The sequence below is a fragment of the Eschrichtius robustus genome, chromosome 12 (genome assembly GCF_028021215.1).
Source record: "Eschrichtius robustus isolate mEscRob2 chromosome 12, mEscRob2.pri, whole genome shotgun sequence".
Lineage (NCBI taxonomy): Eukaryota > Metazoa > Chordata > Mammalia > Artiodactyla > Eschrichtiidae > Eschrichtius > Eschrichtius robustus.
The window spans coordinates 57,788,617-57,803,516 of record NC_090835.1 but is presented as its reverse complement, the minus strand read 5'-3'; the positions used below and the strand labels follow the sequence as shown (position 1 = coordinate 57,803,516).

General features: G+C 38.2%; 1 protein-coding gene across 10 annotated transcripts in view; it reads right to left on the bottom strand.

Moving 5' to 3' along the window:
- The window catches only part of NEK10 (NIMA related kinase 10), a 311,176-nt gene that overhangs the window by 27,580 nt on the left and 268,696 nt on the right, over positions 1-14,900 (bottom strand). For all 10 annotated transcript variants that reach the window (XM_068557350.1, XM_068557356.1, XM_068557354.1 and 7 more), the window contains 2 exons: positions 10,348-10,448; positions 2,842-2,952 (listed from right to left, as the gene is read on the bottom strand). In XM_068557350.1, coding sequence (XP_068413451.1) covers positions 2,842-2,952; positions 10,348-10,448 — 212 coding nt within the window. The remainder of the gene's footprint in view (positions 1-2,841; positions 2,953-10,347; positions 10,449-14,900) is intronic.

Below are 14,900 nucleotides of genomic sequence, written 5' to 3'. Positions count from 1 at the left end.
ATATTCAACAATTATTCATTAAGCATCTACCATGCACCGTGTACGACTCTGGGGAATCAAAGATGAACAAGATAAACTCACTACCCTTAGGTAAACAGACATGTGAGCTAAATAGCTTTTGAATGAAAAGCTATTTAAAACACAACGATATGAGTGAAAAAGTGATTGAAGCATAGAGAAAGGGGAGATTAATTCTGGACAAGGAAAATTAAGAAAAGTGTTAATGGAGGAGCTGGTTAATATCCCAGGCTTCCAATTTCTTTAGCTCATAGGAGGTGAGGCCTGCCCCCGATTATAGGGTACATTTCATAAGGGTATGAAGCACCACAGGCTTATAATATCAGATGAGGAGACCATAGCATTCTTCATAGGATAATTTAATCTGCGTCTTAACCCAGTTGAAAGGAGTATGAATCTATGCCCCCTTCGGTCCCCTCATGCCCCAGACCAAGAACAGAGATGAGATGCTCCTGTGAGAGATGCCGCCACAGCAGAGGAAGCACACAAGGTTGGAAGTGGGTGGCACAGCTAAACAAAAGGAGGAAAAGAAAGACACCAAGGAAGGAGGCCAAACTGAAAACCTAAGTCACAAAAGAGACGATGATTTGCGCTAAGGACAGGCACTGCTGGAAACACGGAGCAGGGACAGGTTGCAGCCCCCTTCATGCCTCAGTTTGCAGCAGGCACCTTCCTCTCATAAAGCTAGGATTTCTGTTAAAATAAAAGTGTGTACAAACTGGATTATTCTGAATATCATTTTAAGAAGAATATAAAACTTATCAACATGTAACGTTTTCATGGGAGACTTGAGCTTCTGTCTTTAAAATCTATTTATTGGTATTCATGATGCAATATGTGAATATCCTAAAATAAATATTTGAAGTCTCCTCCGCTTCTGTTTTGATCTCCCCTAGCTTTGTTTCTTGGCCTTATTTGCCAAGACAACCCATAAAATCTCTAATCTCTGATGAGGTAGGGTTTATGTTTTGTTTACCTGCAGCTATGTGTTTTTTTCCCCATCTCCTGTGTGTGTATGTGCAGACACCACTGATGTAAGGCAAAAAAGCAAAAACATACTGTTTGCATTTCTTATCAAAGAGCGTATATGACCGTTAGCGTAACTGATGCTACCTTGGGCCCATACAGTTCCTCCTGCCCTCCCGCTGACCCTATCCAGGACTGTACTGCACAATAAATCACTTCTCTGTCATTAGGAGCTTTGTAGTTAAGAGACATTGTTTAATAATCATTAGGACCAGGTGGCCTCCATGCTCTGTTAGTCCCTAAACAATGATGAAGACCTTTGCTGACGTATTCCCAGCGCCCACGAGACCAGTTACCCATTCATAAAACTTGACTTAGGAAGGCACGTCCTATTTCCGAGCAGCCCCCCAACTCCTTGGTTAACTATAAAACTGTCCCAATGTCCCCTCAGAGGTGTGGAGTGCAGCTGCGAATGCTTCTGGGTCGTTGTCCACCTGATCCAGATCCCACCCTGTAACTTATCCTGTAATAAACTGGTCCATTGATTACATGGAGCTGCCTGCCTCGATTTTCTGTCTCAAGATGCCTTCTCAGTTCAGGGGGCACTTTTGGTTCCCTCCGTCCTCCAACATTGCCCGAATTATGAGTTAATTTATATTACAGATTGGATACAGTAAAAGAAAAAGAAACCTTAAAGAAAAAGTTCATTGGCAGCATGCCTGTGCCAAAGTTTATGTATATGCTGAAGTTTTTAAAAAATATACAAAATTGGAGTGGGATCAAGCATCTTTACACAACTGGGCCCAAGCTGTTTGGGCCTTGTGTCTTTCTGGGACAGGAGAATGGGAGCCTGTGACCACCTCAAAGGCCTGTATCAAAATGGCTACTGACCAGGTCAAACGGATTTCCTATTGCCAAGTTGTGTTAACCAGAAATAAACAATTTTCTTTCTGTCTGGTTGATTTAACCTCTTTGTGATTTAGTTTCCTTATGTAAGAATAGAACTATTTACCAGCACCCAAAGTCTAGGAGACCATAGAATGTTGAAGACGAAAAGAACCTTAGAAATTGTTCATTCCACCCTCACAGGTGATAAAAATCATGGCCTCAGATGGTTAAGTGACTTGTTCAGAGTTGCAAAGCTCAATTTAGGGGCTCATTGAAGAATATTCTAACAAAGGTTGGAATAGAATTCTCTAAAAAAGACATATATATTTATTTAAATTAAAGATATTTAATAACATTTCTTCTTAGGAAAACATGCAATAATACTGAAAGAACTTTCTATTAGTCTTCTGATAACAATGGCTTCAGAAATAAAGGGGAGAAAATTAGAGGCAAAGACATATCCTCGATTTAGTATCTTAAGCAGTGCTATGGTCTCAATGTTTGTGTCCCCCAAAATTTGTATACTGAAACTAACCTCCAAGGTGGGACCTTTGGGAGGTAATTAGGCCATAAAGATAAAGCCCTTATATAAGTGTTCTTATAAAAAATACGCTTATAAAAGAGGCCTGGAAGAGCTCCCTTGCTTCCTCTGCCATGTAAGTATACAGCAAGAAGTCGGCAGTCTGCAACCTGGAAGAGGGTCCTTACCAGACCTGACCGTGCTGGTACCTCGATCTTGAACTTCCAGCTACCAGAACCATAAGCAATAAATTCTTGCTGTTTATAAACTCTGTACTTTATGGTATTTTTACTATAGCAGCCCAAATGGACTAAGACAAACATTGATAATACCCTTTAGTAGAGGGCAGAGCTTTAAATAGAGGATACAAGCACAGGAGGTATAAAATTTAATTCTTATGACTTTTTTTTGTTAGTCAAAGAAGAATTCCTGTATGTAGAATACTGTACCTTTTTAATTTCAGATTTCAAATTACAAGGGTTACTCTGCTGGCTGAAGAGGGATTTCTTGAATCTCTCTATAACCCTTCTTTTCAAATTGTGGTGCAAAGCTGGAGGAAGCTGCATAAAATGAGAAAATCATTATAAGCACATTGTTAACTATGCATAGCTGACTCCCAGGAAGCATTTGTGAGGGTAGCAATATTCACTCAACAGGACTAAATAAGAATTTAAATTTTACTCCAAATAGCATGACTTAATGTTACAATTTTTCATTCTACAATCCAGAAGAAACACATCACTCTGTTCTCTTTCAAAAGACTACTTCTAATTATGTTACTGTTCTTTCATTTTATTTATATTATTTTTTCATAGAATGACTACATTATATATTAGCTGTGTGTATAAATTGAATTTTGCAAACAACAGACTTACAAGGAAAGATGCATTCTATGAATGCTTAAGTGCTTGTATCATGCCCAGAACCATGCTGAACACTCTCATCATGGTCCTTGTCCTGAAGGATCTGACACTTTGGACCAGGAAGCACACATCTGCATTAGTACAGGGTCAGAGGCCTGCTTCTGAATATACAGCTGGAGAGAGATCAGATTGGAGGGGCCAATCTTATCAAGAAGAAAGAGAGAAATGAATTTGTATACATTAGGGCTCAGCAGGATGAGTTAGATTTAATAAGTAAATAGTAGGAAGCCACTGGTTTGAGTGGAGAAGGTAAGGGAAAGTACCTCAAGACACATTTTTGGTCTTGATAATTCCCTACTGTTACCCACCAGAAGTTGCCACTTCCCTAAGTCAAACACCAAAGGGCAATGTTGGCCCAGGACCTTCTAGTTGATGCCCAGCATGATTCTACCTGTCAAGGGTAAAGGTAGCAGCCCTTTCTGACATAACTCACTGTCTGCTACAGCACCAGTGGGTCCTTCAAAAGTGACTTACCCCGGTTGTGGCAGCCATCAGTATCACATTAATTCAGATACTCTTAAAACCTTGCTATTCATTTAACTTGATAAGCCTCTAGTTAACTTAGAATTGCTTTTACTACTCCTGATGGTCTGAATTAATCCTCACAAAAACTTTCTTGCATAAGTTAATATTCAGTCAACTTAAGATTCATATACAGGGCAGTATTAGAAAGCTATTGTATCTTATCAGAATAATTATCACAAGCGACAGCACCCTATCTTTAAAGTTTTCATGGAAGAATTAAAAATTTTGCACAGAATGATGACTCACACATAACTTAAAACTGCAGATAATATAAGTATAATTATATATATATAAGAATTATAATACTAAGAATAAAATTACTAATACCTATGACTTGTATGTGCCAGGCACTATGGTTACTCTTTCATGAGCATTAGCTCACTTTTTTCTCGACAATAAACTTATGAAGTAGGTACTATCCTATAGGTGAGGAAATCAGACATTATATAACACCCAAGATACTTTCTGAGGTAGTGAGTCTGCCAGCACAACGATTGTTCGAGAGCAAATACCATCATCACTAGCATTACACAAGTATAGCACTTTATAAACATTTCACATACTTTATTTCCTTTATCACAATAGTCCCATAAGCTACCTGAATTTTACTGATGAAGAAACTGATTCTAGAAAAGGTAATGTTTCCTTCAATGTCACGAGTCTAAAAGTGTGGTTTTTGTTTGTTTTTATCATACCAAATAAAGTAACAGCAGAAAAAAAAAAGAAATCTTATACATTTATATTGTAGGTTTTCTCAAACATAATACATGGATTCTTTCTAAAGAACTAGTATCTCCAAAAATACATTGGCAGACCATCAGTAGCCCACAGGGCCCCCTTTGATAGTGACTCAAACAATATATTTTCTACTGAAAAAAAGTTATTTTGACATATTACTATTTAAGAGGAGATTGCTATATGCTGATTTTTAAAGCATTTACTTAACATAACAATCAAGTCTTAACTATAGAGTTAAATCCAAAGCTTACGTTGGCTGCACAGGTTCTACCTAAGCAATAACACATAAAGACTCCTACTAAAAGATAATGTATGTACCTTAGTCACCTTATATGCTCAAAGATCGATTTTGGTTTACAGCAATGGAAATGAACCACTGATTTCATTCTCAGCTTACTGGTCTTAAGATTCCCATCTTACTTTTGATGAAAACAGATGTCAAATCACTGAAGGCAGAGTTAGGATTCTAACATCCTGTCTTTTAAGATAGTTGCTTTTAGATGGTTTCCACAGATTTGTCTCCATGGAAACTGGATAAGAAAGGCCACCACCAGCCAAAAGTAAGCAGTTTCCCATTTAAAGTCACTTGTTGGTTGTCAGAAGGGATCTGGCTCTGCAATTCAGGGTACTACCACAGCTTAAGTCTGCAGGAATTTATATAGTAAATAAATATGTGAACAAGAAGGTTTTTTTGTTTGTTTGTCCATTCAGTTTTATTTTCAGAAGTTTTCCTTTGCAATTACGAGACAGAAAAAATTGATCTTGGTCTTTAAGCTTTGGTAAATACGTGAGTGTAATGTTTAGACTTGTATTTATCTCCTTTATTTGAAAGGCAGTGACTTTGGTTAGCACTGTAATTTAAGGTTCCCCAAAGAGGAATCATTCCTTACTATGAGCAATGTCATAAACTTTAAAGTATTCTGGAAATACATTTTTACAACCACCATGATTGTATCTTAACTTGTAGCAAGGAATTCCATCTTGCCAAAAATATGAAATCATTTGTTATGCTGGCAGTGTAAGAGCATAATAATAAGGTGTTTTTAATAGTTTCATTCTTGCTTTATAATACTTTGAACTCCAATAAAGAAACAAAATACATCCATTTAAAAAGTTTTTTAATATAAAAATTAGCAGGACAGGCATATGGAAATTATATTTAAATTTCAAAGGATATTTTCTCTCAATTTAGTAGTGAATCATTAAGGTAACCAATAAGCTATTTGAAGTTATTTCCATAGCACTAAAGTTAAGAATTCTTCTCCATATATCTATATCAGTATTTAAATGGAAATGTATTTTTGAATATAATATCTTTACTCAATAGAGATATGGCAGATTATATTTTGACTTATTAACCAGTTTTCTCCCTCATCCTATGTTCTTATGCCCCTTCACCCACTTTCATTTAATCAGGTAGACAGTTCTGCGGGATCGCCTAAAGGAAAGGTTGACAGAAGAAAATGGAGAAAAGGGTAATCAATTTTAGACTCTTGAGTCTTCAAAAGGCTGGCACTCAGGGTAACTGAAAAGAACACCAGATTTGGTTTAAAAAAATTTTTAAAACCCACAAAAAACCCCAAAAAATAACCCAAACATGATAGCTAAGAGCCAGGCTACTCTCCAGGCTGGGCAGAAGTCAAAGGGGGAACAGTGAGAAGTTAGAGGTGGGCAGGTCCCAAATAAGGTAGTCCCTTGGCTAACTGTGCCAGCTGTCAGTTTGTTTACTCTCAGCTCCAAATCCACCTTCATTGCCCTGCTTGTGACACTGGAACATATATCCCTTGTCAGCTGGCTGGATGTTCAGCTTTATCTGCAGAGGGCACTAGTGGAGGATGGAGCCTGTCTTTCTGGTTCCAGTGATGCTCCTGCCTTGCCTTAGTTTGGCAGCAGTGAATGGTCAGCAGGAATGGGGACCCCCAGCGGTGCTCATCCCCAGCCAGATTCAGTGCCACCAACCCTGCAGGCAGCTTTCCAGAGAGTTCCATGGAGCAGCACCTACCAGTGGGCAGCCTCCCCTGGTCCCATAGAGGGCAGTTCCTAGAGGGCAATTCCCAGCACACCACTCTTACAGGCTGATTTCCAGCAAGTCTACAGCACAGTACCTCAGGACATTTCTCTGACTTTCCAGTGAGGTCTGGACCTCAGCCCAGGATGAGGGTGTCCTCTTCTATTTTGTTCCTTTCTTGGGTGCTGTGCCTCAGCCCTATAAGTAGTAACTTCCTTATCTGCTCTTCTTATAGTCTTTAGATTTCTCTTCCCCTCCTCAGTAGATAATACCCTGTTATTATTAGTAATTCTTAAACAATTCTTTATGTGAAACCTTCCCTGTTGAAATCAGTTTGGTTTCTGTCCTCTGAATAGACCCTCACTGAAACAGATTTGGTTCCAGGAATGTCCAGGAGGAGCCATAGAGATGGCATTTGGAAATTGATTTGATTGTACCCTTGGAACCGAGCCCACTGCTGGGTTGTTTGCCAATAGGACAGAGGATGATAGTAATCCATGGCATGCAGTGGCATCACAGTTAGTCAGTTGTCACCTGAATGAAGAGCCAACTGAAGCGAGTGCCCTGGAAGATTGAGTGGCTGCTACACTTGACCATCAGGCAGTATGAAGACCACGAGGATGGTGGGGTGGGCGGGTCCTTTAGATGCACTGGGGCACTTACAGAGAGACAATGACAAACCTGGGTCCTTTAACTCTCAGCTCAATTCATAGTCTAAGAGCCAGAAAGATTCCATGACAGCCCTAACAGAATGTATTTCTTGCTACCACAGCACTGGTATGGCTGATAATCAAACACAAATCTAATTGATCAGGTTGCTGAATTACAATGTCAGCTGAATGTACATTTCACCAAGTTTCTCATGCAAAAGTTAGAAAAAAAGATTAGAATACTAAAACTCCAAGTAGGGACATGTTGTTGGACCCAGATAAAACTGACAATCTTGAAACTCAACTCACTCTGAGCCATCATTGCCAGTGGAAGTAGCTTGAAACCCTGCATCTGAGAAGATAAGACTTCTTTTGCTTCAAAACTCTATACTAACCTCACCTAGGACAGATGAGGGGTAATATCTTTAAAAGGGATGCTCATTCCTCTTAAGACCCACAACAGTGAGCTTTAAGTCAGGAACAAGGGTCATATCTCAATATGATCCAGGGGAACTTGTACACTTCCCTATCTGCTCTGCATCAAAAGATTTTGCTATTCCATATCAGCAGCAACCCAGAGAACATGTGCAGGAGTGGATTCTAAGGGTGTCAGGACAAGAAGGATGAAATATAGCACTATATCAAGCGGAATTCATTCAAATGTGTGTACTTACTAGAGAGTCTAGATTTAATATATTAGTTTGTGCAGCTGGAGGTGTACTAAAACCTGGACTCAATGGTGGCCTACATTTAATGAGGATAAAATGCCAGAGCTTCTCTGGCTTGTGGAGGAGGGAATTCAAAGGCTTGGAGAGACAGGAATGCTGGGATAGATTTATCATGGGTGACCTGCACACTCACTTCCCAATTTCGTTCAGCAAGAACACTCAGAAGCCATTCCTTTTGATACCAAACAGGACCCTGTGGGGCACCTGGGCACAAAAGCCTTTCTGTGTCCCCCATTTCTTTGATTATAGGAAATAGGTTTCATTCAGCCTCCATGACCTTCCCTGAGTTCCAACTGGCAGATTCAAACAGTCGCTAATTAGGGAAGGGAGGGGATGTGGAGACAAGGGAGGAGCAGTCAAGAGAAACAATAGTGCAGCCTTGGGGCAGGGTCCTGGCTCCTCATTAAGGGAAACACACAATATCTTTGAGCTGTTTTGCAGATACTGAAACACCCACCAGGTGGGAGAAGTTAACTGTATGCTGCCCACAAGCACGTAGACCGCAGACCGGTTGGAACCAGAAGGTTGATGATGCTGACTCCCAGTTACCTCACCACTAACCAATCAGAAGAATGTCCACGAGCTGATGATGCCCTCTTTGAACCATTCCCATAAAACTCCTCACTACCCACTCCAGGTAGGACACAGAGTTTTGAGGGCATTAGCCTGTTGTGCCCCCCTTTGCCTGGCAAAGCAATAAAGCTATTCTTTTCTACTTCACCCAAAACTCTGTGTCCAAGATTTAATTTGGTGTCAGGGTACAGAGGCCAGGTTCGGCTTCACTTTCACTAAAGCAGTGAGAAACACATTGGAGAGGGGAGAACCAGCATCCTTGAAGACCTTACAGTTGCTCTCCTTTGTAGGCCAGATATGACAAGGAAAGTACAAGGTTCCAATGGGGATGATGTGATCCCAGAGGAGCAGAGGCCAAGAGGCAGCCCCTGACCACCAGTGACAAGTTAGGAGCATTTACCACAAAGGGTGGCAGGGATGTATACTGTTAATGAGAATGCCCGGCCCACAGAGATCTTTGATGGTAGTTAACTGATTGGGGTGCTCTTGGGAAAGAAACATGAGGTCATCCTACTAGAGTATTCCTTAATCCATATAACAGAAAAGAAACTCTAGGTCTGGTAGACAAAAACGTGATTTGAGTTGCTGTTGCCCTCAATTGAGAGTTATCTCCTCTCACATAGTTTCCAGACGTTGGTCAATTCAAAGACTAAAAGCCCCTTGATTAGTGCGAAAGCTGGGGCCCCTTGAGGAAGGGCCCTGAAACATTGCTATACCTATGCAATAAATAAATTTTCTTCCAACCCTTCTCCAGAGATCCCTGCAGCTATTTATTAGAGTGACTGCTCACAGAGAAGAAGGAAATACACAGGCTTTCAGGGAATACTGGACACCAGTCATAAACTGACTCTATTTCCTAGAGTCTTATAATGCCACCGTGGTACACTAATCAAAATGGGTTTTTTTTTTGTTTGTTTGCTTCTTTGAGGGGGGAGACATATTAGACCAAGTTAGACTTATAATGGGCTCAATTGTTCCACTGGCTTGGTGATATTTCTCTCTAGTACCTGAATACTTAATTGGAATTGCCACAATTGGCAACTGACAGAATCATCAGACTGGGTCTCTGAATCTTAGGGTGAGGGAGTGTTTATATGTTTTGCTCATTGGTATGTCTCAAGTGCCTAGAATAGTGGCTGGTGCATAGTAGGCATCTAGTAATTAAATGTCAAATGAAAAAATGAATGAATGAATGAACTACATATTAAGACACACAGTCTTAAACTTCAAAATAATAGTTACTTTCTTGTCCAAATATCTACACAAAATTTGTTTTCTTATTAACAGTACCTAACTTTGGTAAATGACCATTCAACTCCCTTATCGTTAGAAAGATTTCTGTAAATAATTTGTAACCAGTGATTACTTCTCCAATGCCTAAGGGTCACTGAGATTTAGAAAAAGTTTTTAAAATCCTGAATTTTGTGTTTTCAATTTTTTGAGAGGTCTTGGTTTTATCCCAGCCTCGTCAGGATTAGGGAACTACTTTCCTTTCTTTCCTGTAGCCCAGCTCTGTCCCCACTTTCACCCCCACATAAAAGGGACATTTGTGTTGAAGTTTGTTTTTGGTTGGGCACTAACAGTAAAAGAGCAGGTTAGGAGTCACAGGGAAAACCTGACATATCTGCTTCTTTTAACCTATGACCTTCCCAGCTCTGCTGCTAAGCTAAAGTGTTCCCAAATATATGTAGTTGGAGAGAATAAGAACAAGCATCACTCGAACTGAAAGTTTCTCAAAGTAGTTCTTTACCAATATTAGCACCAAACTTGTACTTAAGATAAAAAGGAAATAAAAAGCTAGCACACTGACCTGAGTGATATAGATGATTTTGTGCAGCTGGATTAAGATCTGCTGAATAGGATCACTGATCTGACGTACTTTCCTCTGGGACACAGCAATTCTTGCAGATGCTGTGGATGACAAATTCTGCCATTAATCAAGACCCTTTTCCCCTTCAAAAGTGGTATTAAGTGGAAAATGGGGTAAAATTCTGAAAAAAAAATACTCTCATCCTACCAACGAGAAAATATGTAGAGACCTTGTTACACTTCAATATTTTATGATATGGGATGCACAATTCTTTCCTTCTACTTCTCAGACCTCTAAGTAACATAATAATGTTATCATTTGTAACATCTTAAAGACTGTTTATCACTTGGAAATTTTGCCTGCAATTACACCAGGCTGCCACAAGGAGTCAGTGGTGTCTTGGATACTGTGGCCGTTGAAAAGCTGGGCTTCAGATATGTGCAGTTAAGGGATTATCACACTTAAAAATTTTAAATTCATTTGCCCTCAGTAGCAAATAAAACTAATTTTATTAAAACTACTAAAATGCAAATAGTGAATAGGCAATCTTACAGAACAAACAAAAAATAAAATTATAATTTGTAATAATCAAGGGTTTGAAAATTATGTTACTTTCAAACCCTTGATTATTACAAATTATAATTTTCACCGAGATTTCTCTTCAGGTCTAAATAAGACACATCTATAATTTATCCTGAATTCTCATCACAGAGCCACATCACTTTCACAGTTCTAGGCTAGCTTGGTATCAAACTGCATATAAGCTGCTTTCCCAGATTCACATGTCATAGCCACAAGTGGCCCATTCTTAACTTTGAGGAATGTAAAGCTATTTAAAGGAATAGCCTTGACCCTTGTATTAGCCACAAGGTCCCCTCTGCCTCCTCTCACCCTCAGATCCACACTGGAGAAAATGGAAGAGAGACTTCAGATATGTGGATGTATATTATCCTCTCTCCCACATTTCTACTCTTTCCCTTCCTCCAGATAACATGCAGCATGCTATCTGAAATAACGCTTTTCTTGACAATTTCTCTTTTTTAAAGAAAAGTTCCAAAGTCCTTCTTTTCTTACCTTCATACAACTTTGAGCACATGAAATTAAATGTGAATACAATCATTGCTTTAGCAACGGCTAAGATTTTGAAAAATGATTCTTATATAAATGATTTCTGAGAAAGTTTGCATATTTTACCATAAAAACTTGTTTTCAAAACATTTATAGAGAAAATTTAATGTGGCCATTAAAAGATTCACCTTGTTTTATTATTAGCATACCAAAATGTATGTTTAGGACACAAACCACAAAAAAGAAAATAAATATAACATTGAAAGAAATATTATTTTCCTTATGGGTATCTTTACTGAGTTTGTTGAGAAATTCACACAAGAAATCATCTAGCTCTAGTTCATCTACATTTAATACCCTGTTTAAATGTTTGCAATTTAAAGGATCTACCTCCTCTAGGAACTGTGTCTAACTCCTTTTAAGCAACAATTACTTGCCATTAAGATGAGGTTTAATAAATTACCCTTAGGGTAAAAATGTGAAGGCAAATCAGAAAGAATTAAGGTAGCTCTGAAATAGAAAACAGAGAGCTGGAAGTATCTGCTCCAGCCTGCAGAGAGGGCCAAGGGTACATATGTCATATTTTCTACAATGGTGCTTCTTTGCAGAAATAATTCTTAAAACATAATTATTTGTTTGTCTAGACTGATATCCAAAACTAATGTGGCCAAGTTGATGTTGCTATAGGAACACTAACTTTGCATTTTCTGAAACTGGACGGCTTGGTTTTTGATCACACTTATGTTGATTACTTTATGTTTTTGGTATGTGGACTTTCATTCATAGGTAATGAGTTAAAATCTCACAGCATGGCAGAGTTTTTAGATTTGTGATGACATTTTGAGTGGGATGTCTACCTTGCCACAAGAATGTATTCATCTGTGGCTAGATATAAAAACAGAGATAGTTAGCTAGAATGCGTGCCTTCTGAACTACTCCATATACAAAATTACTTAAAATTATTTTTCTTAAGACCTTTGACCACTACTCTCTCAATCCCGGTAAGTCCTTGAGTTTTGAAAATAGTTTTGGTTGCTTAGTCTCTAAAAAATAAATTTTAAAATGTGTAATTACACATGCCCATTGTAAAACAAGCAAACAAATGTAAAACAACCTAAGTATCACAGAAGAGACTTCGAGGGTCCCTGGAACCACCACCCATCAGCCACCTCCGCAGAAGAAACCTCTGATATCAGCTTGGTGCGTTGCCTTCCAGTTACTTTTCTATTTACGTACTTCAGTGTGTATCTTCAGAACAATATTTTTCAAACTGTGGTTGAGTCCTAAATCTGTTTAATGAATCATGACCAGCATTTTGAAAAATGGAATGGAATGGCATGAAATGAAATAGAATAGGATATAAAAATTTCAAAGTGCATTGCATGTAGTAAGGATCCACCCAGTCGAGATATAAAATGTGTGTCTTACTAAGTGTCATTTCCAAAAGGACTTACTTCCAAAAAGACTTTGAAAGCTACTATTGTAGAAAATCTATAGTATTATCTCATGCTTTATTTCCCTCTTTTTAAATAAATGGTGACACATTATAAGACTGTTTTACAATTTTTATTCTTAGTCTGTCATGGAGATTCTCTTTTATCAACACACCCAGTTATAGCTTATTCTTTATGACCACTATTGAACAGTATTACATGTCCTGCATGCATTATAGTTTCTTAGTCACTTCTGTCTTGATGGGAACTTAGTTTTTTTTCAATTTCTCATGATTATAAATGATGCTGCAGTGGGTATATGTGTGCATGCCTCACTGTGTATAGTACAAGAGGTCTTTTAGGGTAAATAAGGAGAAATTAAATAGCTGGGCCCTTTGATACACATATTTCCTATTTTAACAAATACATTTTAAAGTGGCTGAATCAATTTGCACTCTGATCAGAAGGGAATCCATTTTTCTATACCGTGATCAACACTATGATCAAACTTTTCAATTTTGCCAATCTGATTTTGTTTTATTTTTTGTTTATCTGAATGCTGATGAGGTTATTGTACTTCTTCGGTGATTTTCTGTTTGCGTCCCAAGCTTTTTTTATCTTATTGATTTGTAAGTGCTCTTTACATTGTCTGACTACTAATCCTTTTATTGTATTTTACATGTTAAAAGTATTTTCACCTAATCTGTTACTTCTTTTCAATTTAAAGGGCAGACCAGTGGTTAGGAATCTGCGCTCTCACTGCCAAGGGCCTGGGTTGGATCCTTGGTTGCTGAACTAAGATCCCGCAAGTTGGGGAGCATGGCAAAAAAAAAAAAAAAAAGGCATCATAGAAATTGATCATATTCCAACGTCAGTCATATACAGTATGCCCATGATTCATATCTATATGGTTCCTACTGTGAAAGATAGAAACTATTTGGTCTCATTAAAATTTAAATAAAATCAAAGTTTACATTGGAATACTTTATATTCATTTTACGGTTTTTATTAAAATAGTGAACTTAATTAGTGTTTTAAAACTTAGAAGGAAACTACAAAATTCATTATAAGAGGCAATTTACTTAGAGTGTAAAAAAAAATTATATTTGCTAGCTTACTGTGTGGTGAGCATGACATTAAACAGCTACATTTCCCCTCTGGGGTGGTGGGTATGAGGACCTGGAGGAGGTGTTGGCAAGGGTTTTACACATTTAGTCTCATGTGATCCTCACAACTATTCTGAATGGTAGTTGTTTCTATGCCCATTTTATAGATGACTGAAATTAAGGAGATTGTCCAACCAAGACTGAAGAACTGGGACATGCAACAAGGTGGGCCCTAAACTCTACACTGATTTAGTCTCCTAACTTGTCACTGGGAGACCATGAAATTATGGACAATGTAACATAATATATATGCTCCTTCCCACACCTGAAATACTACTTTTTTCTTAAAAGGAGTTGCTAATTTTAACATGTTCTGACTATACCTTTGAACATTGGAAAGCATGTACAAGTAATAAACTGGAAGCGTTATGTCTTTGTAGCCTGTGCAGTGCACTATATCTGCTTTATTATCTCATGGCACATTACAATAGCCAAGTTAGTTGCCCATTCCTGGTGCTTTAAGACTTGATTTACATCATACATCCAGTCTATTGAAACGACAATTCACAACACAAACTCTGAAACTGTTAATTACTACAAATTGAACAAAAGATGGATTACACATGTTCCCCCAATTGACCATGATATAGTGTCAACCTACTATTTTTCTGAATTCTTTCTGCTAAGAATCAGGAATTTTTGAACAACTGGAGAAGAGAAAGCTTTGAGCAGGAGCTCCCTGAAAAAAGTAAAAAAAAAAAGTTTCCCTTTATGAAGGGGGCTAAAACATGGCTTCTCCATATGGGACCAACTGCCCTGTTGAAAGACAACCTTTTAAATTTAAGTACAGTGAACAGATTTGCTCTGGTCTCTTTCCTCTACTTTTGTAAAAAGGAAATAAAGTAACTGAATTGTAGCTTAAATCTGCAAATGCTCAGCAATGAAC